The 25,943-nt window shown below is 42.7% G+C and overlaps 3 protein-coding genes across 7 annotated transcripts in view; 2 read left to right on the forward strand and 1 right to left on the reverse strand.

Moving 5' to 3' along the window:
- The window catches only part of Xpnpep3 (X-prolyl aminopeptidase 3), a 42,414-nt gene extending 18,579 nt beyond the window's left edge, over window positions 1–23,835 (reverse strand). Inside the window, exons 1-4 of one of the 5 annotated variants that reach the window (XM_048354856.1) lie at window positions 23,679–23,700; window positions 9,417–9,533; window positions 7,819–7,966; window positions 1,116–1,523 (exon numbers count right to left, since the gene is read on the reverse strand). In XM_048354856.1, the coding sequence (XP_048210813.1) occupies window positions 1,116–1,467 (352 nt within the window). In that variant the 5' untranslated portion in view covers window positions 1,468–1,523; window positions 7,819–7,966; window positions 9,417–9,533; window positions 23,679–23,700. Of the gene's footprint in view, window positions 1–1,115; window positions 1,524–7,818; window positions 7,967–9,416; window positions 9,534–17,402; window positions 17,597–18,856; window positions 18,990–23,678 lie in introns of those variants that run through there. The other 4 variants (XM_048354863.1, XM_048354835.1, XM_048354849.1 and 1 more) reach the window with 4 other exon arrangements.
- Window positions 17,849–19,433, forward strand: Dnajb7 (DnaJ heat shock protein family (Hsp40) member B7). Its single transcript, XM_048354871.1, has one exon. The coding sequence runs from the start codon at window positions 18,301–18,303 to the stop codon at window positions 19,228–19,230; it is 930 nt and encodes a 309-aa protein (XP_048210828.1). The 5' UTR covers window positions 17,849–18,300; the 3' UTR covers window positions 19,231–19,433.
- A 522-nt stretch (window positions 23,836–24,357) lies between the features above and the next one.
- Window positions 24,358–25,943, forward strand: part of St13 (ST13 Hsp70 interacting protein) — a 28,605-nt gene continuing 27,019 nt past the window's right edge. Inside the window, exon 1 of the mRNA XM_048354890.1 lies at window positions 24,358–24,542. Coding sequence (XP_048210847.1) covers window positions 24,433–24,542 — 110 coding nt within the window. The 5' untranslated portion in view covers window positions 24,358–24,432. The remainder of the gene's footprint in view (window positions 24,543–25,943) is intronic.

Consider the following 25,943-nt stretch of genomic DNA (forward strand, 5'->3'; position numbering starts at 1 on the left):
CACATAATTCTGAGGCAGATGACACAGTGCCTCCATTTGGAATGTCAGAAAATTACGGCTTGTGTGGCAGTTGATTTGTTTCCATGCATTTTTTATATAGTCTACCTTTTTTTTTAGAGGAAAAATTACTTTTGTAGGGCATAAAAGTTTATTCTATTTTCTGTGTTATAAGAGTTGGCACCAGTTTTAACAATTATGTAAATAAAAGAAAGGCAAGAAGGAACAGTAATTAGGGTAAGGAATAGTGGTCAAAGTCAACAGGTCAATCAATATTCTTGAAGACTGGCTCATGCCCATCCTTCTATTATAGAAGGAAATTATCAGGCCAGGTACAAGTGTGGTAGTTATATATTTAACCTCAGCATTTGGGAAGTTGGGGCAGGAGAATCTCAAATTTGAGCCTATCCTGGGCTGCAAAGCAAGAACTTTTTAAAAAATATAATTTTACTGTCATTACTATTATTGTTGTACAGCAGGGTTACCATTTCATATCTCAGAGTAAAATTCTTTTATCTTTTTTTTTTTGGTGCCAGTCCTGGGGCTTGAACTCAGGGCCTGGGTGCTGTCCTTGAGCTCCTTTTGCTCAAGGCTAGCTCTCTACCACTTGAGCCACTGTTTTAGTTTTGTCTTTTTTGGTAGTTTAGTGGAGAGAAGAGTCTCAGACTTTCTTGCTGGGGCTAGCTTCAAACATGGATCCTCAGATTCCCTCCTGAGTAGCTAAGATTACAGGTGTGAGCCACCAGTGCCTGGCATGAGTGCAATTCTTTTTGGACAATGCCACTCCTTCCTTCCACTTCCCCCAGTTTCTCTTGACATTTTAAGCTAGAATGGTTAACTTGTCTCTGTATGAAAAACTTAGTGAAGATTTAGCAAAAGGATAGGTAAAGTAGCTCAGTTTTCCAGGAAAGATTTAGATATGTCACAGCTTAATGTGGATATACAAGATCATCAGTTTAGGCTAAATCTCACTACATACAGGAAATAAAAATTCCCAAGGTTTTATTTCACCACAAATAAAGAACTGCTATGCTTATTTTAGGAAATTAAAAACTACCCAGGCAATAAAGGTCTAAATCCCACCTTGGCCAAAGATTAGGCTTGTTCCCATGTGTTACCTTTCAGTTTTGGCAATAGGTGTTGAAATTCCTCTCGTGTATAAGCTTCATCCACTCCAGTGAGGGCGATTGTTCCATCTGTGCCGGATCGTGGGCCATCCCAAAGTTCTCGACTGGGGTCTCTCCCAGGCACAAAAAGAATGGCCTTATGCGATGGCAACTGCTTGCCAGGGAGACTCTGAAGGACCAGTATGCTATCAGGCTCTTGGAATCCGCACAAGTACAGGAAGTTGTTGTCTTGGTGGAAAGTGTAAGGGATGTCATTGCTCATATAGTATGTAGGGTTGGAAAGCACAACCACTGTCTGATCTGTTCCACTCTGCCCTTCCGTTTCCTTGTGGATCAGGGACATTAGTTTGTGTCTGCGAAGTGCGTATTCCACCTGAGACAGTCCTGGTGTTACTTCTCCTAGAAATGACAAAAAGTGATGCTGTACATATCTAGAATGCCAAAGTGCCTAAGGTAGTTTAAAAGTAGATGTAGACACCCAAGGTCATTTCATCAATATATACTGAATATCTCACTGCACATGGAGAATTAAGACACTAACCCAGTTTGGTTTTCTAAATTTCACCACAAACTTTTGGAAGAAATTGTATTAAATGTGTCACCTTGAGACTGGGATCATGGTTTCTTCCTGATTCTTGTCATTCTTTTTTTTTTTTGCCAGTCCTGGGCCTTGGACTCAGGGCCTGAGCACTGTCCCTGGCTTCTTTTTGCTCAAGGCTAGCACTCTGCCACTTGAGCCACAGCGCCACTTCTGGCTGTTTTCTATATATGTGGTGCTAGGGAATTGAACTCAGGGCTTCATGTATATGAGTCAAGCACTCTTGCCACTAGGCCATATTCCCAGCCCTCTTGTCATTTTTCTACTTATCCAAACATTTATTCAACATTATTATATAGAAGGCACCGTTATAGGCATATAGTCAAAGTTGTCCTGAAGTTTCAATAAATAAGATAGGTAAAAAAGGTCACATTATGTGCATGACTTCCCTAAAGGAATACACAAGCTCTATGAGCTCAAAAACCTTCTTCTGTTTGTTAACTATTATATTTCTAGGATTTATAATACCCAGAACATAATGAACACTTGCTAAATAGTCTCTTTCTCTCTCTCTCTCCACACACTCCACACATACACACACACACACACACATTGGTTTTGCAGTTGTTGTTGTTCTTTTTTTTATGCGAGTCCTGGGGCTTGAACTCAGGGCCTGGGCTCTGTCCCTGAGGCTCTCTGAGCTCAAGGCTAGCACTCTACCACTAGAGCCACCGTACCATTTCTAGCCTTTTCTGTTTATGTGGTACTGAGGAACTGAACCCAGGGCTTCATGCATGCTAGGCAAGCACTCTACCACTAAGCCACATTCCCAGCCCCAATTATGTTGTTCTTATGGACTGACTACCTCACAGGGAACCTTCTGAAAGCCATGGCTTCATTCTGCAAATTTAAACAAATTCTGTAGTTTGCATTCCGCTAATAAACATATTTTCAAATATGCAAAATAGAAATTCTTTTATTGATGAAGTTGGCAAGAAATAAAATGTGTAAGCGAGAGCTTTATGATGCAGTCTAAACTGGGCAAAGCAGCAGGGGCTGGAAGCTCACTTCACATTTTTCTTTTGAGACTGAGACGGCTATGACTTCCCTAGAATTCTTGGGTAGAAAACTGGACTTCGTACCAGAGCCAAAGAACAGCTTGACTCTGATAACTATTCATGTTTAAGACTGCTACTGTTACCTAATATTAGAAACTTTCTAATTCACCTAAGCAGTAAATACTTCCATAAGAAAAAGAAGAGATTGATATAATTGGTAGATTATCTGACTTTTCTTTTTTCTTTTAGGTTCTCCTAAGATTTGTTATTTCATAGCTACATTTATGAAATAAAGGACTTAAAAAAATCCATTCATTTTGTGGCTAAACAACAATTATCAGGGATGAGGAGGTAACTTGATGGAAGAATGCATGCTTATGAAGTGTGAGGCTCTAGGTTAAATATTCAGCACGAGGGGAAAAAAATTCAGATTAGAACACAATTCCTATTTTCACTAGCTTTTAAGTAATTTCTGAAAAAAGCTGAAATTGTTTGGAAATCAAATCAGAGATAGAAAACAATCTTACACTCTTTATAGAATCTAATTTCATATGAATGACTAATAAGAAATACAAAGTTTTGTAATTATCAACAACATGGAGTTATCATTAACTAAATGCTTCCAAGCTTTCAAAATGTTAAAGTAAAAAAAAAAAAAACTTCAAGTAAAAAAGTAACCCTCCAGAATAATAAACGAATTATCTAGGAAGAAGGTATTCTTTTCATGTGAAGGAAGGGCAAGGGAGAAAAGTGTAATAAACAATGAACTTTCAACTTCAGTAGTGAAGTTGGCAGTTATAGTGGCCTTTGATCATAGAAATTTTAACTTACTTAGAGTCAGTCTGACCTGGGTTCTATTAAAACTTATCTCAACAGACATTCTGGCACTCTGTCAAATTGTAAAGTACGAAGAACTAAAGTCAGTATTTTATTATGGGGAATCAATTAAGGACGGAAGGGCTATTCTAATAAGCTTATTTAACCAATTAAAGTCTAGGTGGCATAAACTAGACTGTGAACACCAAAGTCTCAGTCAATTCTGAGATTGTGCAGTCAATAAGGAAAGCTCTTTCAGGACATTTGGAAATGGACCTCTCAACAGAGCAAAAACAATGTTCTTCATAATTTGTCAGCCAAGCAGGAAATCCAGAGAGGAAAAACGAAGTAAGACTAACAATGGATGGAAACCTAGTTTTTTTTTTTTTGCTACAACATAGGTATGTATTTTAATTATTTTCTGAAACAAAATTAATTTCAATGTGGTCTGATTGTGAAAATTCTGTTTAAAATATATCCTTATGCTAGGTGTGGTGACCCATAACTGTAATCCCAGCACTCCAGAAGCTGTACAGGAGGTTTACAAGTGCATAGCTGGAGCTGAGTAGCTCATGAACTGATCTACTTACTACTCAAGCAGAAAATGGGGAGAAAGTAAAACCTATTGTTTGTTTTTACTTTATAATGTGAAGCTTGACTTCTCTGAAAAACATCAAATGACTAATTTAGAAAATATGCTAAAACTAGACTATCATATATATAGAACAACAACAACAACAAAAAGACAGCTAGAAAAGGTAGTAATTGTACATGCCTGTAAGATCCTAGCACTTTGGAGGCTGAAGAAGGGTCTTGAGTTTGAGGTAAGCCCTACATAGCAAGAATCCCATCTGAGGAAAGAAAGAAGGAAGGAAGGAGGGAGGGAGGGAGGGAGGGAGGGGAGGGAGGGAGGGAGGGAGGGAGGGAAGGAAAGAAGGGAGGGAGAAAGGAAGAAAGGAAGGAAGGAAAGGTGGATGAATACCGTATGATTTACTTATAGGATGTGACAGGCAAAATGATGTGGAAACCTGAGGAGTGGCTGCCTATCGAGGTGGGGACTGATCTAGAAAGGGTATGAGAGAATTTTCTAGTAACTATTCTGTGTTTTGATTGAGGTTTAGGTCATGCTGGTGTATATCTTATCAAAACACATGCAATTGTAGATCTGTGCAATTCACTACATGTAAATTTTACTTAAGAAAAGTATACTGCTGTCTAATCTATCATATTGAAACTTCTCTCAAGTTGGGATGCAGAGCGCTTGCTTAGCATGCACAAAGCCCTGATTCAATCCCCAGAACCATAAAAAGAGAGATGCAGGTACTGGTAGCTCATGCTTATAATCCTAGTTATTCAGGAGGCTGAGATCTGAGGACTGCAATTCAAGGCCAGTCCAGACAGGAAAGTCCATGAGACTCTTATCCCTCCCAGTTCAAGCCCCAGAACTAGCCCCAGAACTAGCACCAAAACACAGAAACCAAAACAAAAAAACAGAAAGAGATTTCTTTCAGTTGGATTTCTTTCTTTCTTTTTTTCTTTTTTGGCCAGTCCTGGTCCTTGGACTCAGGGCCTGAGCACTGTCCCTGGCTTCTCTTTGCTCAAGGCTAGCACTCTGCCACGTGAGCCACAGCGCCGCTTCTGGCCGTTTTTTCTGTATATGTGGTGCTGGGGAATCGAACCTAGGGCCTCGTGTATCGGAGGCAGGCGCTCTTGCCACTAGGCTATATTCCCAGCCCCTCTTTCTTTCTTTTTTTAATCAAAAACATTGAGAAGATATTTCAGAACTCTGGCCAGGTGCTGGTGGCTCATGCCTATTATCCTAGCTAGTTAGGAGGCTGAGATTTGAGGATTGCAGTTCAAAGCCAGCCCAGGCAGGAAAGCCTGTAAAACTCTTATCTCCAATTAATTACCAGAAAAGTACAAGAGGTGCTGTGGCTCAAAGAGGTAGAGCCTTAGCCTTGAACAGAAGAGCTCAGGGAGATTGCCCAAGCCCCAAGTTCAAGGCCTACAACCTACAAAATAAATATATAAACAAACAAACAAAATCTGATAGCACTATTCTGCGTAGGCTCTATCTTCTGTTTTATGGTTGTGTGGGGTTGAACTCTGAGGCTAGGGGTATAACTCAACAATAAAGTGCTTGTTTAACCTGAGCACTGTCCCTGGCTTCTTTTTGCTCAAGGCTAGCACTCTACCACTTGAGCCACAGCGCCACTTGTGGTCTTTTTTTTTCTTCTATATATGTGGTGCTGAGGAATCAAACCCAGGGCTTTGTGTATACGAGGCGAGCACTTTACCACTAGGCCATATTTCCAGCCCTTGCATTTAATTCCTTTGATCTCATCAAAACACAAATACACAGGGGATGTAAACTCTGATGGGGCTTGAAATAAGGGCCTGGGCACTGTCCTTGAGCTTCTTTTGCTCAAGGCTAGCACTACTCTCCCACTTGAGCCACAGCACCACGTCTGCATTTGCTGTTTATGTGCTGCTTATGTGCTACTGAGGAATTGAACCCAGGGCTTCATGCATGCTAGGCAAGCACTCTACCACTAAGCTACCTTCTCAGCCCCAATAGAGATTTAAAAAAAAATTTATTTATTAATTGAACACAAATTTTTTGACAAGGTGTTGTGCAAAAAGGGTACAGTTACATAGTAGGGCAGTGTGTACATTACGCCCTGTTTTTCTATCCCTTCTCTAGGTCAGGTAGACATATACACAATATACAATGTATCAAGCACATATACAGTAGCCACGTGGCCACGCCCAAGAAAGTTCGCCTAGGGCTTTAAATGTAATGTCGATATTAGACCATATGTCAACAGTAGTCTATACGAATGTACATACATAGCTTTTGAGCTCCAATAGAGATTTTGATCAGCTGAAATCTTGGCTTAGTAAGTTACTGAGTGACTAACTTGGGAGGAGCTATTAAATGTCTCTGTACCTCAGTTCTTTTCTGTAAAACTAAAAGTACCCACTTCACAAATTTTTCAGAAGAATTAAGTTAATAAAATACTTAAAACACCAAGCACTACATAGGTAGTTAGCTATAATTATTACCAAAATAAAGATTTTATACTTGCCAGGTAAGGTGGTACATACATATAATCCTAGCATTTGGGAGGCTGAGACACAAAGATCACAAGTTTCAGGCCATCTGTATGCTACATAGTGAGACCTTGTCCCAAGAAGACTAACAGTGTCACTTCTAGCTTTTTCTGTTTGTGTGGTGCTGAGGAATCAAATCCAGGGTTTCGTGCATGCTGGGCAAGCACTATACCACTAAGCCACATTCCCAGCCCAAGATTTAAATTAAAAAAAGAAAAGAAATTAATTTGGTGCCAGTCCAGTCCTGGGGTTTGAACTCAGGGGCAGGGCTGCTGTCCCTGAGCTTTTCCGCTCAAGGCTAGCACTCTTGACACTTGAGCCAGGGTTCCACTTCTGGGTTTTTGGGTCACTAACTGAGATGAGTCTCTTGGACTTTCCTGCCTGGGCTGGCTTCAAACCTTGATTCCTCAGATCAAAGCCTCCTGAGTAGCTAGGTCTACAGGCATGAGCCATGGGTGCTTGGCTAAGATTTAACTCTTTAGATAGTGAAAAGCATAATTTTAATACTTTGGGCACCTTTGTTCTTGCTATGTCCATATACTGATTACAAGCTAGTGTACAACTAATGGATGCCAGTAAAAAATAATTGAGTGTTCAGGACTAAAAAATAGGAGTTGGAAGTGTGGCTCAGTTAGTAAAGCGCTAGCCAATGAGCAAAAGCATCAGGTAGTGAGTTTAAATTCCCTTCTAGTCCTGGTCTCAGACAAAAAAAGAAAAAACTGAGGAGTACATATTTGTAATTGTGTAAAAATCTGGAATGATGTATATAAATAAAATAAAATCCTATCCAATCCTAATTCTTTCCACCTTTCCCAATGCCTAAAATTCCACATCTAGAAGAGTGAAATCAAGACAAGCACTCCCTTTTCTCCATACCTAAAACTTCACACACATTCACTCTTATGATCTTTAACAAATATAGCTAACAGGCACATAATATATAGACAAAAGTCAAAAGACAGAAGCCATTATGCTAATATTATTACTGAGTTCAAGGCCTGGAAAATGCAGCTCACCACACAGAAGTATTTTCACAACAAGAAATCAATAATTCTCAAAGCTGATAAAAATATCAATTCTTTTTAAAAAAATAAATAGAAGCTATAGGTAAGTTGACAGAGCAGAGAAATTCTTCATTTAATACCAACTAGACTGCTAGTAAGCTTACCTTACAGCTTTGATAAACTGATTTCTTGTGTGTTTCAGTGGTGAGCTGCACTTCTGAGTTTCAGCCGCTTCCCAGCAGGAATTCCAGTCTGATGAAGAATCAGCAAAAGGAAGTCCTCACTGAGAGACATACTGGTATCACTCACTGCCTGGAGACAGTGAAAGAGTAACATATTTCTAAAGGCAGTTTACATGAATGTATATGTTTACAAAGTAAATGCAGATTTAACTTCCCATGGTAGAAGTGAAGATACAACTTTGCTTGGAAACCAGTTTTCTGCCAGGTGAGACTCTTATTTCCAATTAACCACGAGAAAACAGAAAGTCCTGCTGTGGCTTAAGTGGTAGAGCACTAGCCAGGCCCAGAGTTCAAGCCCTGTGTCTGATTTTAAAAAAAAGAAAATCTATTTTTTTTCTTCTTTTACCAAACACTTTATGCTGCCTACCTCTTTGGGATGGCACTCATCCACCAGTTTATCCTTAAATCCCTTTATTATTTTATTTATATATATACACACATACATAAGTACATAAGTATGTGTGTATGTGTATATCTTTAAACCTTGTGAGAGCAATAGTGACAACATATCATTTAGCAGCAACTCTGGTATCATATAGAAAAAAAATAATGAAATAAAACTTTATTGATGGGGCTGGGGATATGGCCTAGTGGCAAGAGCGCTTGCCTCTTATACATGAAGCCCTGGGTTCAATTCCTCAGTACCACATAAACGGAAAAAGGCCAGAAGTGGCACTGTGGCTCAAGTGGTAGAGTGCTAGTCTTAAGCAAAAGAAGCTCAGGGACAGTGCTCAGGCCCTGAGTTCAAACCCCAGGGACTGGCAAAAAAAAAAAAAAAATCTTGAAGGATTTCTTGCATTACCTTTACCAACTGGGATTGACAGCTTTCACTGTGGTAACAGATCTGGATACCACACTAATCTAAATTTTGAAATGAATATTTAATACTTAAAAGTGTTGTCTAAACTATCTTTAATATAGCAACCCACAAAGAGAGGTTATAACACAGTTCTAGAAACTATCAATTAGAACCAGAATTTTTCTTAAATCACACCTTGAAATACATACTTTCATTAGTTATTCTGAACTGTAAGATTTATTGTATTTATTGTTCTAGACAAAAACTCAAGTCACAAGTCGCTATTTAAGTTTAAACTTAAGTTAATTAAAATACGATATGAGCTGGGAATATGGCCTAGTAGCAAGAGTGCTTGCCTCGTATACATGAAGCCCTGGGTTCGATTCCTCAGCACCACATATACAGAAAATGGCCAGAAGTGGCGCTGTGGCCCAAGTGGTAGAGTGCTAGCCTTAAGCAAAAAGAAGCCAAGGACAGTGCTCAGGCCCTGAGTTCAAGCCCCAGGACTGACAAAAAAAAATGACAAAAAAATATGATATGAACTTTATGAACTTGAGTTCCTCAGTCACACTACCAATATTTTCAGTGTATAATAGCCACATGTGGTCTGAGGCTACTTTTACATACATCTCAAACATTTTTATTACAAAAAATGTTAACAGCATTTTTCTAGAGAAGATACATGGGAGGAGGGACAGCTGCTATAGTTAAAATGCCTTACCTGGCCCGAGGAGGTGTGGGTGTGTAATAGGACTGGGCTGGCCTAAGTATCGGTTAGGAATTCTTCTCTCGGGCATCGGCTGGAGGGAATATCTTCGCTGTACACATAACCTGCATCCTGAAGGAATAATAAGGAGAATGAAATGGAACAATGGGTCTAGAAAGTCTTAACGTTATTCATATATTCATCTATTTCAAGCAATATGGTTGTTTAGAAAATATAATTAAGCTGGGCACTGGTGGCTCATGCCCATAATCCTAGCTACTGAGGAGACCGAGATGCCAGCCGGGGCAAGAAAGTCCATGAGACTCCAAATAGCCACCAGAAAACCAGAGGTAGAGCTGTACAGCACTACCCATGAGGACATAAGCACTCAGGGATAGCACCGCCCCCACAAAAAAAAAACAACACAACCAAAACCGAGCAAATTATCAATTCCTATCTTCTCTTCTAGCATTTAGATGGATACTATTTTATGCCAAGAGCCTATGTTTGAGAACTAGGAAGACAGAAATAAGATCATCTTTATCCCCAGAGACATTAGTCTGCTAGAGTTTCATGGAATCTCTTTCGGCTAAAAGTATGAATAAAGTTACAAGGAGTGAAGGAAACAAAAGCAGAGTCAAGAAGGTCAGAAGTAGCTTGAGTCTGTGACTTCAAATTTTGGAAAAAGGATTAAACATTATTTATGAAAAAATACATAATGCTCTTAATCTTGTAATGTTATAGTAAGATAAAATAATGGATGAGAAATGCTTAATCATAATCATGACAAAATAAATGTTACTATTATGAGAGTTTAATAAAAGCTTATTAAGCACATGGTTGGAACACATGGCAAGATATAAGAATTTTTCTTGCTGGGAACTAGTGGCTCACATCTGTAATACCACTCAGGAGGCTGAGATCCGAGGAGTGTGGTTCAAAGCCAGCCTAGGCAGGAAAGTCTGTGAGAATCTTACCTCCAACTAATTACTAAGGAAGCCTGAAGTAGAGCTAGGAATGTGGCTTAGTGGTAGAGTGCTTGCCTCGCATGCATGAGGCCCTGGGTTGGATTCCTTGGTACTACATAAACAAACAAAAAAGCCTAAAGTAGAGCTGGGGTTCAAACAGTAGAGCACAAACTTTGAGGGGGGGGGGGGAAGCTCAGGACAATGCGTAAGCCCTGAGTTCAAAGCCCCCAAACTGGCAGATACACAAAAAATAATTGTTCTTATTGCTCTTATCTTCAAAAAAATATATAGTGTAGTGGAGAGGAGACAAGAAAGCATTTCGGTAGTACATGGTGAATGCAGTATTGGGTTCATGGACAAACTGATTATTACAGTCTTAAAATGGCACAGAATGCTTGTTCTGGGGCACTGAGTAGCTTTCAAAAGGTGTTTGTATACTACTGCAGAAGTAGGCAATGCCTGCTCTGAATATAAAATGGCCAGCTAAAGGAATGAGAGTCTGAAGGCATCGTGGATGAGGTTTCAGGATGCATATGTCTGCACTTGTGCTTGAATGTAGAGAAGAGGCAGGAGGGGGGAAGAACACACAAGAACATACTAAAGCAACAGGATTACCTTTCCCTGAACCCTTGCTGGCTGGTGTCCCTGGAAGGAGATTAGGAAGGCAAGGATTACAACTTTGAAGGCTTTGAATGATTAAAAAAAGACTATATTTTTGCTGCATGAAATAGACATTATCATCATTTTATAAATGAGAAGGTAGGTTAAGAAAAGTAATTTGTACAAGGTTACATCCTATTGGGGAAGCGAAGAGTCAAACCTTGGATTATTATTATTATATTATTTTGCCAGTCCTGGGGCTTGAACTCAGGGCATGAGCACTGTCCTTGAGCACTCTATCATTTGAGCCACAGTGGTACTTAGGGCTTTTTCTGTGTGTATGTGGTGCTGAGGAATCGAACCCAGGGCTTCAGGTATGCTAGGTAAGCATTCGGCCACTAGGCCCCATTCGTAGCCCTGAATTATTATTATTTAGTGCTGGTCCTGGGGCTTGAACTGAGGGCCTGAGCACTGGCCCAGAGCTTTTCTGCTCAAGGCTAGCTAGCACTCTTGTTTGGATTTTTGGTGGTAAGAGATAAAATTCTTCAGTACTTTACTGCCTAGATGGCTTTGAACCATGATCCTCAGATCTCAGCCATGTGAGTAGCTAAGATTACAGGTATTGAGCACCTGCCCAGCCAACCCAGGATTATTTAACATCATAATTTTGTATTTATGTCTGCACCAGCTGCCCATTAGATCTTCTCTGCTTAATCCCAACAACATAACCAGAACTATAAAAGGGCTGAGTGGTCAGGACTGAAGTAAAGATTTCTGTAGAGACTAGGAAGTGTACGTACGTATGTATGTGTGTGTGTGTGTATTTGAGAGAGTTTAGAAGTCTTAAATGTTAACACTGAATTAAATTTAAAAGAGATTGGTGAGGAAAATGCTAGCTTCTAGGATAGTGCTGGTGTAGGTTTCTAGGCAGTTTGAAAATATAGTTAAATAACTAAAGGAGGAAATGGACAAAATATAAAAGAAAGTTTTTCCTTTGTTTTGTTTTGTTTTTGGCACTCCTGGTGCTTTAACTCAGGGTCTGAGCACTGTCCCTGGCTTCTTTTTGCTCAAGGCTAGCACTCTACCACTTGAGCCACAGCACCACTTCCGGCTTTTTCTACATATATGGTGCTGAGGAATCAAACCCAGGGCTTCATGTATAGGAAGAGAGGACTCTACCACTAGGCCATATTCCCAGCCTCCAAAGAAAGTTTTGTAATAATTAAAAATATTATGGTGGGCCACAACTGTAATCCTAGCTACTCAGAAGGCTGAGATCTGAGGATCATGGTTTGAAGCCAGTCCAGGGAGGAAAGTATGAGTTTTATTTCCAACTAACCAGAAAACCAGAAGTGGCGCTGTGGCTCAAAGTGGTAGAGTGCTAGCCTTTAGTGTAAAAACTTAGGGACAGTCCCCAGGTCCTGAGTTCAAGCCCCATGAGAGAAAAAGTATATTATTAAATAGTTTTCGAATTTTTGCTTTGAAAATTTACAGAATATATTTTATGGAATATATTTATAGAGAAACACATCCAAAATTTAACAAAGATAAAGCAAGAGATTTATAGAAATTCATAGGAATGATGAGCTGGCTAAAATGATATCAGAAGGATACAATCAACAAAATCTAGCCTCAGTTTTGTTTTTGTTGCCAGTCCTGGGGCTTGAACTCAGGGCCTGAGCACTGTCCCTGGGTTCTTTTTGCTCAAGGCTAGCACTCTGCCACTTGAGCCACAGCGCCACTTCTGGCCGTTTTCTACATATGTGGTGCTGAGGAATCGAACCCAGGGCTTCATGTATACAAGGCGAGCACTCTTGCCACTAGGCCATATTCCTAGCCCCTTAGCCTCAGTTTTTCAGCACATAAACATCAAGACAGGAAAAGATACAAAGATGGGATGGGATCGCAGTTATGTACCATTAGGTCTGCTTTATCTTCTTTCTTTTTTCTCCCCCACCCCCCAGGTCAGTCATGGTTGGGGCTTGAACTGGGCCTGGGCGCTGTCCCTAGGCTCCTCAACTCAAGGCTAGCGCTCCATTTGAGCCACAGAAACACTTCCTGTTTTCTGGTCGTTAATTGGAGATAAAGAAACTTTCTTGCCTGGGTTGGCTTTGAACCACAATCCTCAGATCTCAGCTTCCTGAGTAGCTAGGATTACAGGCGTGAGCTACTGGAGCCTGGCTCTTTTCTTTTTTTTTATGATGGTACTTGGACTTGAATTCAGGGTTTGGGTGATGTGCTTGAGCACTAGCTCTTTCACTCAAAGCTAGTGCTGTAACAATTGAGCCATACCTCCATTTTTTGGGCTCTTTGCAGGTTAGTCTCATAAGAGTTCCCTGTCCAGGCTGGCTTTGAATTGTCATCCTCAGATTTCAGCCTCCTGAGTATCTAGGATTACAGACATGAGCTACTGGCATTCAGCTCTAATTTTTTATTTTAAATGCTCAAATGAAATAAATAGTAAATCCACTCTCTCTATTTTGGACTAATTTCTTTTTTCTTTTTTTTTTTTTTTTTCGGCCAGTCCTGGGCCTTGGACTCAGGGCCTGAGCTTCCTTTTGCTCAAGGCTAGCACTCTGCCACAGCGCCACTTCTGGCCATTTTCTGTATATGTGGTGCTGGGGACTCGAACCCAGGGCCTCATGTATACGAGGCAAGCTCTCTTGCCACTAGGCCATATCCCCAGCCCTATTTTGGACTAATTTCAAGAAGCCTGACTCTAACAAATTCAAAGCAAACAATGTTTGCTGGAATACAGTATTAATTAAATGAAAGAAAAGTCCATATAAATCATTTGGTAATGTTTGATTCAAAGCGCCCTCAAATAATGCTTAACATCACTATTTGCTATCATTTTTAATGAGAAGCAGATATAATCATGTGTATATCATACATGTATTGGAATTAAAATTAGTTGAGTTTTAAACATTTCACACTTAAACATTTCTGAAAATTAGTCTATCAAATTAAAATTGTCTATCAAAATAAAAGTAAAATAGGCTGGGTGCTGGTGGTTCACGCCTGTAATTGTAGCTACCTCCAATTAATCACCAGAAACCCATAAGTGGCACTGTGGTTCAAAGTAATGGAGAGCTGGCCTTGAGTACAATAGCTCAGAGATAGCATTCAGGCCCTGAGTTCAAGCCCCAAGACACCCCCCCCCCAAAAAAAAAGTACTCAAGGCCTAGGTACTGTTCCTGAGCTTTTTTTTTACCCAAGGATATAGTGTTCCACTACCTGAACAATACTTCCACTTCTGGCTTTTTGGTGGTTGTTTAGAGATAAGAGTCTCATACACTTTTCTGCTCAGGCTGGCTTTGAAATGCAGTCTCAGATCTCAGCCTCCTGAGTAGCTAGGATTAGTGGCATGAGCCATGAGCCGTGCTTAGCTAAGTTTGACACATTTCTTTCTTTCTTTTTGCCAGTCCTGGGGCTTCAACTCAGGGCCTGAGCACTGTCCCTGGCTTCTTTTTGCTCAAGGCTAGCGCTCTACCACTTGAGCCACAGTGCCACTTCTGGCCTTTTCAGTTTATGTGGTGCTGGGGATTCAAACCCAAGGCGCATGCATGTCAGGAAAGCACTCTACTGCTAAGCCACATTCCCAGTCCTGGAGTGTAACTTTTTTTTTTTTTGCCAGTCCTGGGGCTTGGACTCAGGGCCTGAGCACTGTCCTTGGCTTCTTTTTTTTGCTCAAGGCTAGCACTCTGCCACTTGAGCCACAGGGCCACTTCTGGCCGTTTTCTGTATACGTGGTGCTGGGGAATTGAACCCAGGGCCTCATGTATACGAGTCAAGCACTCTTGCCACTAGGCCATATCCCCCACCCTGGAGTGTAACTTTTTTTGAGGGGGAGGTAGTACTAGGGTTTGAACTCAGAGCCTGATGCTTGCTAGGAAAAGTGCCGTACCACTTGAGCAACATCCTGAACCCTAATTTAAGTCTACTGATAATTTAAATCATCCCTCTGCTCACAAATCAATCATCTTATTTGCTTCTAACTGGGCTCTTTCATTTTACTTCACTATGTGCAAGGGACTCTTTACACAGATGTCAAATGTGTAAATCAGGTAATTAAACTCACAAATCTACTGAGCATGGTGGGGCACACCCAAAATCCTAGCACTTGGGCAGCTGAGGCTGGAATGTCACAAATTGGAAGTCAAATATAGAGACCTTGTCTCAAAAACAAAGAAGATAACAAAAAAGAAAAAGAAAAGGAACAAAAAACTCTTTGCATATAACCCTACCTATGGCTTCTCAGTGTACATGAAATATTATCTTTATCAGAAATAGCCCCAAAGTGGATACCATCAAAACAAAACGTCCATCTGATGGACAATCTTGTCATTTAGATCTCAGCTTCACTGGTGTTACGAAGCCTTCTAAAGCTGATCTCAAGTAGTTCTTTGCCTCCATCATCACATTAAAATGTTTTTTGTTATTAGGAAGGTAATGTGCGACGGAGTTACAGTTACATGAGTCAGGTAAAGAGCACATTTCTTCTGGGACAATGTCACCCCTCCCCTTGCTTCTCCCAGTTTTTCCTTCCCATCCCCATTGTATAGTTCATTTTCCACAGTGTCTAGTGAGCACCACTGCTGCACTAAATTGTTTACCCTTTGTCCCTACATTTCTATGGCCTCCCTTACCCTTCCAAAGACAGATAAATGAACAAACAAGAACAAAAAGAAAACAAAAACAGTAAGAAGGGGGGGGGGGAACCAACAAACCTCTTATTTCCATTTCTTGGAGCTCTCCCTTTATCTGCCCCCCCCCCCCCATCATGGAGTTTGAAGTCAGGGCCTGTGTGCTGTCCAAAGCTCTTTTGTTTAAGGCCACTTTGAACCACAGCCCCACTTGGGTTTTTGAGCGGTTAAAGAGTCTCATGGAGGACTTTTCTGCCCCGACTGGCTTTGAACTGTGATCCTTAGCACTCAGCCTCCCAAGCAGCTAGGATTACAGGTGTGAGCTATCAGTGCCTGGCTTTGGAGTTTATTTTGATAAACATTATTTTATATGATTAGACAGGTGTTGTGCCTTTGTGCTGCTCTCCTAAGAGTATCCTCCTTTGGTCTCACTGCCACCACCACATTTTAAAAATTACTATTTTACTGTTATTATTAGGGTATTGTACAGGGGGTTACCATTTCATAAGTCAGGTAATTAGTACATCTCTATTTTGGACAATGTCATCCCTTCCTTCACTTTCCCCATTTGCTCTCGTCCCCTGCCTAGAAGTTGCATAGTTCATTTTCCACACAGTATATACTGAACACAAGCGACAGCACCACTTGTGGCTTTTTCTGTTTATGTGGTGCTGGGGAATTGAACCCAAGGCTTTGGGCATGCTAGGTAAGCACTCTACCTCTAAGCCACATTCCCAGCCCCCAACAATCACTTTTTTTTTTTGTGCCAGCCCTGGGGCTTGGACTCAGGGCCTGAGCACTGTCCCTGGCTTCTTTTCACTCAAGGCTAGCACTCTACTACTTAAGCCACTTCTGGATTTTTCTATATACATGGTGCTGAGGAATCGAACCCAGGGCTTCATGTATATGAGGTGAGCAATCTACCACTAGGCTACATTCCCAGTCCCCCAACCATCACATTTAAAAATATAACAGTAAGGGCTGGGGATATGACCTAGTGGCAAGAGCGCTTGCCTTGTATACTTGAAGCCCTGGGTTCAATTCCCCAGCACCACATATACAGAAAATGGCCAGAAGTGGCGCTGTGACTCAAGTGGCAGAGTGCTAGCCTTGAGCAAAGAGAAGCCAGGGACAGTGCTCAGGCCCTGAGTCCAAGGCCCAGGACTGGCAAAAAAAAAAAATAAAATAAAAAAATAAAAATACAACAGTATCACATATCTCAAATTATCTTTACAAAGCCAGGCACCAGTGGCTCATGCCTATAATCCTAGCTACTCTAAGGACCGCAGTTCAATGCTAGCTCAGGCAGGAAAATCCATGAGACTTTCATCTCCAATCTAGCCTTGAGGGATGAAGCTCAGTGACAGTGCCCAGGCCGAGTTCAAGCCCCATAACTGACACAAAAAAGTTTATCTAGTCTCTTATAAAAACAATCTTTTAATACTCATCACCAGTGGCCAAAACTATGCCTGGCACAAAGCAGGTATTCAATAATATATATAGAAAGGGAGGAAGAGAGGGAGGAGAGAGGGGGGAAAAGAGGAGGGAGGGAGGAAGGGAGGGAAAGAGAGAGAGAAAAGAAAAGAGAGAGAACATAAATATCCAACTTCCAAAATCTTTACCTACATTTTTATATGAGTAAACTTTAACTTTTTATGTTATTTCTGGAGCTTGACCTCAGGTCCTGGCACTGTCACTTAGGCTGGCCCTCTACACCTGAGCCACATTCCCACTCCCAAGGAGTCAACTCTAGATGGGAATAGGAACCAACATTTTAAATAACTCACCATTGTCACTCAGAAAGCTTGCATTATTAGGCTATGTGCTCCAGGAAGTCTTCCCTGACACCCAGTCTAGGGAACCTCTCATAAGCACTGCTTAGCATCCAGTGTTCCTTCCACCAGAGTCAGTATTATGTTGTACTGAATTACTTGTTTGTAACTCCTACTGAGTTATCAGTCTCCTGCCTGGAGTAAACATCACCTGCTTGAATAGTTTTTACGATTTCCTAAGTCTTCCTTGTTTTTTTTTTTTTTGTGCCAGTCCTGGGCCTTGGACTTGGCCTGAGCATTGTCCCTGGCTTCTCTTTGCTCAAGGCTAGCACTCTACCACTTGAGCCACAGCGCCACTTCTGGCCGTTTTCTATATATGTGGTGCTGGGGAATCGAACCCAGGGCTTCATGTATACGAGGCAAGCACTCTTGCCACTAGGCCATATTCCCAGCCCCCTAAGTCTTCATTTTTCTAAAGCAAAACATGGAAGAACTGGTTAGCAACAGTCAAGGCTCATTAATCTGGAGGTCAAATTATGCAATTCTGTGACCAGCAGCAACAGATCCCATTGGTTTATGAGGCATTCTGTGAGGTTTCCAGGGAAATACAGGGGAAAAGCACAGAAAGTTCTGGATAGTGTGACTCGACCAGCTCCATTTGGAAGGTTCAGTCCCTGTCACTACCCCAGAATGACACCATAATGCAGCCCTCTCTGACATAAGCTTTACCTCTGCTTGACACATAATTGAAGTCCTAACAGTGGCCCACAGTAGCATTACCATCAATGTAAAAATGTGCCTATCTACAAGCAGTCACTGCCTCTACCACCAAACCACCCCAGCAGAGCCTGAGCTGCAGGGAAACTACAGTGCTCGCTATCCTGTGCACTCGTTTCCAATCATCTGTTAAAATATGGTGGATTACTATGAAGTTCTAGGAGTGCAGAGATACGCCTCATCCGAGGACATTAAAAAAGCTTACCATAAAGTAGCACTTAAATGGCACCCTGATAAAAATCCAGAAAATAAAGAAGAAGCAGAGAAAAAATTCAAAGAAGTAGCTGAGGCATATGAGGTACTGTCAGATGGTGAAAAACGGGTCATTTATGATAAATATGGCAAAAAAGGATTAGATGGCGGAGGCAGAAGTCATTTTGATAATGAATGTGAAGATAGCTTCACATTCCATAAGACAGATGATGTCTTTAAAGAATTTTTTGGCGAAAGGGATCCATTTTCATTTCACTTCTTTGAAGACTCACTTCAGGACCTTTTAAATAGTCCAAGACACACCTGTGGAAGAAGCAGAGGTACAGGATCCTTTTTCCCTACTTCCAGTGGACAACCAGTTTATCAGAGATTTTCTTCCTATGATACAGGATACTCATCGTATGGTCCACTGGGACATGAAGGCTTTACTTCAGCCTCTTCCCGGATATTTGATGACAGTGAGATGGGCAAGTACATACCTGTTACAACTTCAGGCAAAACTGTAAATGGCAGACGTATTAGTACAAAGAAAATTAATGAGTATGGTCATGAAACAGAAGTTGAAGATGATGGTGGAGTGAAATCCTTCCTTATCAACAGTGTGGCAGACGAAGAAGGCTTTGCAGAAGGCAACTGGAGAAGGCAGACATTCAACCATTATCCACCAAATTCCTACAGTCCCAAACACGTATCTCCATTTACTTTTGTGGACAATCATCAACAAGGTATACCTTGGGTCACTAGCAACTGGGATCCTTCTATTCTCTCAGCAGGATTCAAAGAAGGTAGTAAGAGGAAAAAAAAGAAGCACAAAGAGGGACAGAAGAAGAAGTCAACCAGAAGGAACCGTTAAACTGGCTTCAGATACATTTTGACCATATAACACTTGAATGTGATTCTGTGTGTGTGTTGGTTGATCAAAGTTTTCTAGATAATATTTGTTTAATAATATATAAATTTAAGCCAGGCATCGGCAGCTCATATCTATATCCTAGCTACTCAGGAGGCTGAGATCTGAGGATCATGGTTCAAAGTCAACACAGCCAGGAAAGTCTATGATCCAGTTAACCACAAAAAGCCAGAGGTAGAGCTGTGGCTAAACTGGTAGAATGATAGCCTTAAGTACAAAAACTCATGAACAGTGCCTAGGTCCAGAGTTCAAGGTCCAGGACTGGAGAAAAAAACAAAAACCCAAACCCTAAATTTTAACATCTACAGGTATTTTAACATTTAAATTAAAGTGGTAGATACTTGTCAGTAGTTGTTCGGATTAGGTATATCAGAAAGAGTTTGTGGTTAGACTTGGCAACTTTGGAAAAACTTTTTCTTTTGCTACCAACATCCCCATCTTTATTTTTTCCACTTTTTTTTTTTTTGCCAGTCCAGGGGCTTGAATTAAAGACCTAGGCACTGTCCTTGAGCTCTTTTTGCTCAAGGCTAGCATTCTACCATTTGAGCCACAGCACTTCTGGCCTTTTCTGTGTATGTGGTACTGAGGAATCAAACCCAGGGCTTTGTGCATGATAGGCAAGCACTCCACCACTAGGCCAAACTCCTAGCATATATAAATTTTCTTTGGTAGAATTTATGACCTATTTCATTCATTTTATCCAATAAAAGCCACTATGCACATATTTGAAATATGTGTTAAGAAAGACAGGTTCAGTGAATACAATTACTCATGAAGTTGCTTTTTCTAATGGAGGCAGACTATTTGATGTGTTACTTAGACGTAAACTAACATGTATTTTCTCTTAACTTTAAACTGTTTGCTATGTTTTTTTTTTTTTTTTTGGCCAGTCCTGGGCCTTGGACTCAGGGCCTGAGCACTGTCCCTGGCTTCTTCCCGCTCAAGGCTAGCACTCTGCCACCTGAGCCACAGCACCCCTTCTGGCCGTTTTCCATGTGTGGTGCTGGGAAATCTAACGGAGAGCTTCATGTGTAGGAGGCAAGCACTCTTGCCACTAGGCCATATTCCCAGCCCCAATGTTTGCTATTTTTGTGTCCGTCCTGGGTCTTGGGGCATTGTCTCTGAGCTTTATGCTCAAGGCTAGTGTTCTGTCACTTAAGGCACACTTCTGACTTTTTTTGGAGTTAGAATCTTACCAGCTTTCCTGCTCAGGCTGACTCTGAACCACGATCCTCAGAGCTCGGCCTCCTGAATAGCTAGGATTATATAGGTGGGAGTCACCATTGCCCAGTGAATTAAAAAAAAAAAAGTGTATATATATGTGTGTGCGTGTATATATGCACACACACAGAGCTTGAGCACGCCAGTCCTGGGACACTATCCCTGAGTTTCTTTTGCTCAAGGCTAGCACTCTACCACAGGAACCACAGCACCACTTTCCGCTCTTTGTTTATGTGGTACTGAGGAATTGAACCCAGGGCTTCATGCATGTTAGGCAAGCACTCTACCACTAAGCCACATTCCCAGCCTCTAATTTTTAAACTTAAATAGACTTTGCACAAACAGGTTAAAGCAGAAATGTTCAGAATAGTGAAGAGGTGGAATCAGCCCAAATGGAGAAGCAAAGTATGGAATATTATTCAGCCTTAGAAAAGAAAATACTGACACATGCTACAACATGGGTGAGTCTTTAGAACATTGTACTAAGCAAAATATGCCAGTTACTCAAAGACAAAGATTCTATGGTTCAGGTAAATGGGATATCTAAAGTAGTCAAACCCAAAGACAAAGTAAAATAGTGGTTACCAGGGATCAGGAGAAAGGGGAAAAATGGTTATATAGTATGTAAAGAGTTTTGGATTTACATTACAAAAACAATCTGGATGGTTCACAAAAATGTGAATACACTAACACTACTGAACTCTGTGCTTAAAAAATAAGATTATATGGGGGGCTGGGGATATAGCCTAGTGGCAAGAGCGCTTGCATTGTATACATGAAGCCTGGGTTCGATTCCCCAGCACCACATATACAGAAAATGGCCAGAAGTAGCACTGTGACTCAAGTGGCAGAGTGCTAGCCTTCAGCAAAAAGAAGCCAGGGACAGTGCTCAGGCCCTGAGTCCAAGCCCCAGGACTGGCAAAAAAAAAAAAAAAAAAAGATTATATGGGACACTGATGGTACATGCCTGTAATCCTAGCTATTCAGGAGAATGAGATCTGAGGATCACAGTATGAAGCCAGATTGGGGGGTGGGGCGGGGAGTCCATGAGACTGAGCTCCAATAAACTACCAAAAAGCCAAAACTGGACCTGTGGCTCCAAGTGATAGAGCACCAGTCTTGAGCCAAAGACCTTAGGGATAGTACCTCAACCCAGAGTTCAAGCTTCAATACAGGCACACACACAAAACCATGGATTGTAATATTTATTTTTGCCAGTCCTGGGGCTTGGACTCAGGGCCTGAGCACTGTCCCTGGCTTCTTCTTTTGCTCGGGCTAGCACTCTACCTCTTGAGCAACAGTGCTACTTCTGGCTTTTTATGTTAGTATGGTGCTGAGGAATCGAATCCAGGGCTTTGTGCATGCTAGGCAAGCACTCTACCGGTAAGCCATATTCCCAGCCCTGGATTGTAATATTTATATAATGCACATTTTACTGCAATTTTTTTTGGTGCGGGTCTAGGTCCATTTCCCTGCAAGTGACATACTATGATGAGTAAAATTCCATTGTGTATTATATATCACATTTTTGATCCATTCATTTATTGTAGGGATAACATCCTAAATGGTGAAAAACTGAAACCATTTGCTCTACAATCAGGAACAAGGCAAGGATGTCCACTTTTTCCACTCTTTTTCAATATTATTCTGAAACTCCTAACCAGAGTTTTAGCCCGAGGACTAGCACAAAAAAAAAAAAAAAAGGAAAAAAGAAAGGAAGCAGTCTTTGACTCAATAAATAAAAGGTTCCAAAAAAAGACACTATAAAACTAGTGTAAAAGTCAGTGATAATATAGTAGGGAAAAAAGTACTACACAGTCACAACTAAACTTGCTGACTTGGTTCTTGAGCTACATTTCATTTCATTAGTAAACTAAGGTTGATTCAAGACCTCTCATTCATTGGGCTAAGAAGCCCAAAGACATTAATGCTAACAAGTTAAACTTGCTTTTTTTCCATGGAAAACAAAACACAGTCTTTATCTTTCTCAAGATTTTTATATCTATAACCTAGTATCTGGCTTTAAATCTGGTCAATCAGGCTTTATAACAAGTTTGAAGGAAACTGAAAGTCAGAATCTTTTTGCATGTAGTGTAACTATTAGAACTGAACAACTTTTGTGTGCTGGGTAGTTATTTTGTATGGAATATAACTGAAAATCCATTTTCTATGGACCCAAGTATATCATAAAAACTTGCCAAGATACGGCTTTGATGCCAAATACCATGTACCCTGGGTCACACAATGGAAAGGTGTTAAGTCAATATGATTAAAAATACATTTTCTACGAATCCAAGTACATCATAAAAATTTGCCAAGATTTGATGTCAAATACCAAGTACTTTAAGGGCAACAGAATGGCCCCCTCAAACTGAAATGTAATCCCTTTGTAAATAGATGGCTCAGCTTTCACTATAAACTTTATGCTCATAAGATAAACCGCTGGCCATACAAGACAGCCTTCACTAGGAGGAACATACAAGACTTTTTTGTTTTGCCAGTCCTGGGGCCTGGACTCAGGGTCTTGAGCACGGTCCCTGGCTTTTTACTCTACCTCTTGAGCCACAGCGCCACTTCTGGCCATTTTCTATATACGTGGTGCTGTGGAATCAACCCAGGGCTTCATGTGAACGAGGCGAGCACTCACTCTACCCTTAGGCCACATTCCCAGTCCAACACACAGGACTTTTAGACACAAAAGGCACAAGCGAATGCGTCTATACGTTAGCTCTCCTGAGAGGGACTGCACAAAATGTGTGGTCACTAAGCGTGCTTCTGGTATATCCCGGAGCTAGCTGTGGAGCCAACTCTTTAAAACACGAATATCGGGGCTTAACGTCGTCCCACCAGACACACGAGTCACCCAGGTAAGTGTGGTAACTGACACAACTTCCGTTGAGTCCGAGTAACTTGGCTGAAGTCCCTCTGCGGGATGGCACCGACTTTCCCCAGCGACGTCTGCTTCCCATTAAACAAAAATTCAACTGTAGCACACACACACAGGGCCCACCCTCTTCCATTAGCGGCGGGTAACAGGGAAATCTGCGGAGCCCCCGGCGGAAGAGTGAGCGGAGAAGCAGCGGTTGGGACACAGTTAGGTCCCGGGTGAGACGCCCCAGGCTTCTCCAGGACCAAGCCCGGGAGGGGACGCCGCACGCGGAGAGTCTAACCTGAAAGGCCGAGGGCTCTGGCTGCGGCGGGAGCCTGCTTGGAAGCTGAGAGAAGCCAAGGCATGGCTGCTAGCTAGCTCCTAGCGCGTCGAGGAGAGGAAGAGACACACTGCCCGGGAAAGAGCCGCCGGGCCCAGCCGCGCAGGCAGGAAACCAGGCCAACCAACCGTCCCTCCCCTTCCTCCCCGCGCCGCTCGGGGGCTAAGCCGCAGGTGGCGGCGCACAGCGATGACGTCACGTCCCGGCTGGCGCGCGCCCCCCCCCCCGCCTCCTCCGGCTGGGTCCTTGTTTTCGTTATGGCGCCGAGCGTCCACTGAAATGCCTATATTCATAGGGGATCCAATTCCTAATGCCTCCTTGAGAGGAGGAAGATGTCTCCCCAACCCCGCCCCACACCGTTCCCTCAGCACGTTTGAAAGCTCCCTACGTGGGAACTGGCCCTGAGGAAAGACTACATGGAACGTGCGCGTGACCAGGCAGGCAGTAGCCTGGACAGCCACACTTCTAGAAGGTTCTAGTCCGCGCGCAGGAGCGGGTGGGAGCCGGAGTGGGAAGGGCTAGCGAAGGACCCAGGGTCACGAGGCCGTTGGGGGGGGGTAGAGGGGGGCGGAGCCCGCGGCCCGGGACGTGCTCGTCTGTTCGGCCTTGCGGCAGCCGCCCCCTTCTCTGCGTTGCGCTCCGCTCTGCTCACGCCGAGGTTGCGCCTGGGGCCTGAGACCGGGCCGCCGCGTCCTCCGCCCGCCGCCCGCCGACCATGGATCCCCGCAAAGTCAGCGAGCTTCGCGCCTTCGTGAAGATGTGTAAGCAGGACCCGAGCGTCCTGCACACCGAGGAAATGCGTTTCCTGCGGGAGTGGGTGGAGAGGTGAGACCCTCCCCCCCACTCCCCCACCCCACCCCACCCCACCCCGGCCCGGGGACCGTTGGCGGAGCGCCGAGGGTGGGAACCAGGCCGGCCGCAGCTGGGGAGGGGCCGGGGCCGCGAGCTCGAGGCCGCGCCGCGGCTCGCTTCCTGGCCCGCGGAAGGGACCCGACTTGGCGGGCTGGGTTAATGGAGGAGAGGGAGCCTCGGGGGAGGACAGGGGCGGGGAGGCGCGGGGCCCGAGCCTGGGGTTCCCCCCCGCACCCTGCGGGCGGCCCCTCGGCCACGTTTGTTGGGCAAAATCGATCCAAGCGATCCGGGGAACCGCAGGGCGGACCGTGACTTTTAAATCCTGGGCGACCTGCTTAGATCGCATTTATCTGGAAGCTTCTTTACGCGCTCTTCTTTTAAATAGGGTAATGATAATTTATCTGATAAATTGTAATAAGGGTGACTTGGATTGCCCCGGGCTTACGACGATTCCGGGACGGCAAAGAATTGATTATCTTGGGAGTTACTTGTTATTATCTCTGTAGTAACGGTGCTATCGTCAGATACCCAGACTTTAAGGAAAATGATTTTTTTCAAGGACTGGCGTGTTTACAGGATGTATCCTGATTGTCGTTAATGTAGAGTATTTCGCATTGTACGAGCAATCAACGGAACAGGCATCGTGCCAGCATCTGGTAGATGGAAGTACTGCTTATTTACGAATAAAAATAAGCAGACGAATAACTTAAGATTTTTCTTTTGATATTAGTTGGCAATAGGTTTGCAAACTACGTCTTTGAGGGGCAGCGCGGGGTGGGGGTGGGGAAGGAAATCTTTCCCCCAGGAGGCGGTTTTAGGAAAATGCGTATGCGAGGCCTGGTCCTAGCCTTAGCCCCAGTCCCATCGCCCCTCCCACGCCGCCCCTCCCACTAGTGGGGCGTTTAAAGGTGATAACAGCTGGGCCTGTGAGCACTCCTATAGTCTAGTTACTTGGCAGGTTGAGCGGCGGGTGTTGAACCCAGGAGTTCTAGACTGGTACCTACCCTGGGCTACACGGAGAGACCTTGTCTCAGAACAAACAAACGTGTAAGTTGCATACAAATAACAGCTCTGTAAAGCGCTGTGACTCCTAAGAGGTTAATGTAATTCGTGAACGTTAAGCTGTTTGAGGCAGTGATCTTATGGGGGAAAATGAACAGGTGTCTGGCAGTAACTTGAAAGTCCTAAGGGAGAAAACTTGAGTTAAAATCTGTCGGTGTTCTGTCATGGTAGTAATTTTTCCTCTGAAAAGCTCTTCAGTCTTTTTCTGTCTACACACACACACATACACGAACTCTGAAGACATTTATAGTTGTTACTGTAGCAACTGTTTGACTGTTAGCAGTAAACAATTCTATTTTGCACACTCCTGCT

This window comes from Perognathus longimembris, chromosome 1 (genome assembly GCF_023159225.1).
Source record: "Perognathus longimembris pacificus isolate PPM17 chromosome 1, ASM2315922v1, whole genome shotgun sequence".
Lineage (NCBI taxonomy): Eukaryota > Metazoa > Chordata > Mammalia > Rodentia > Heteromyidae > Perognathus > Perognathus longimembris.

Coding starts and splice junctions, on each gene's coding strand:
- Dnajb7 (XM_048354871.1), top strand. CDS start 18,301: ATGGTGGATTACTATGAAGTTCTAGGAGTGCAGAGATACGCCTCATCC.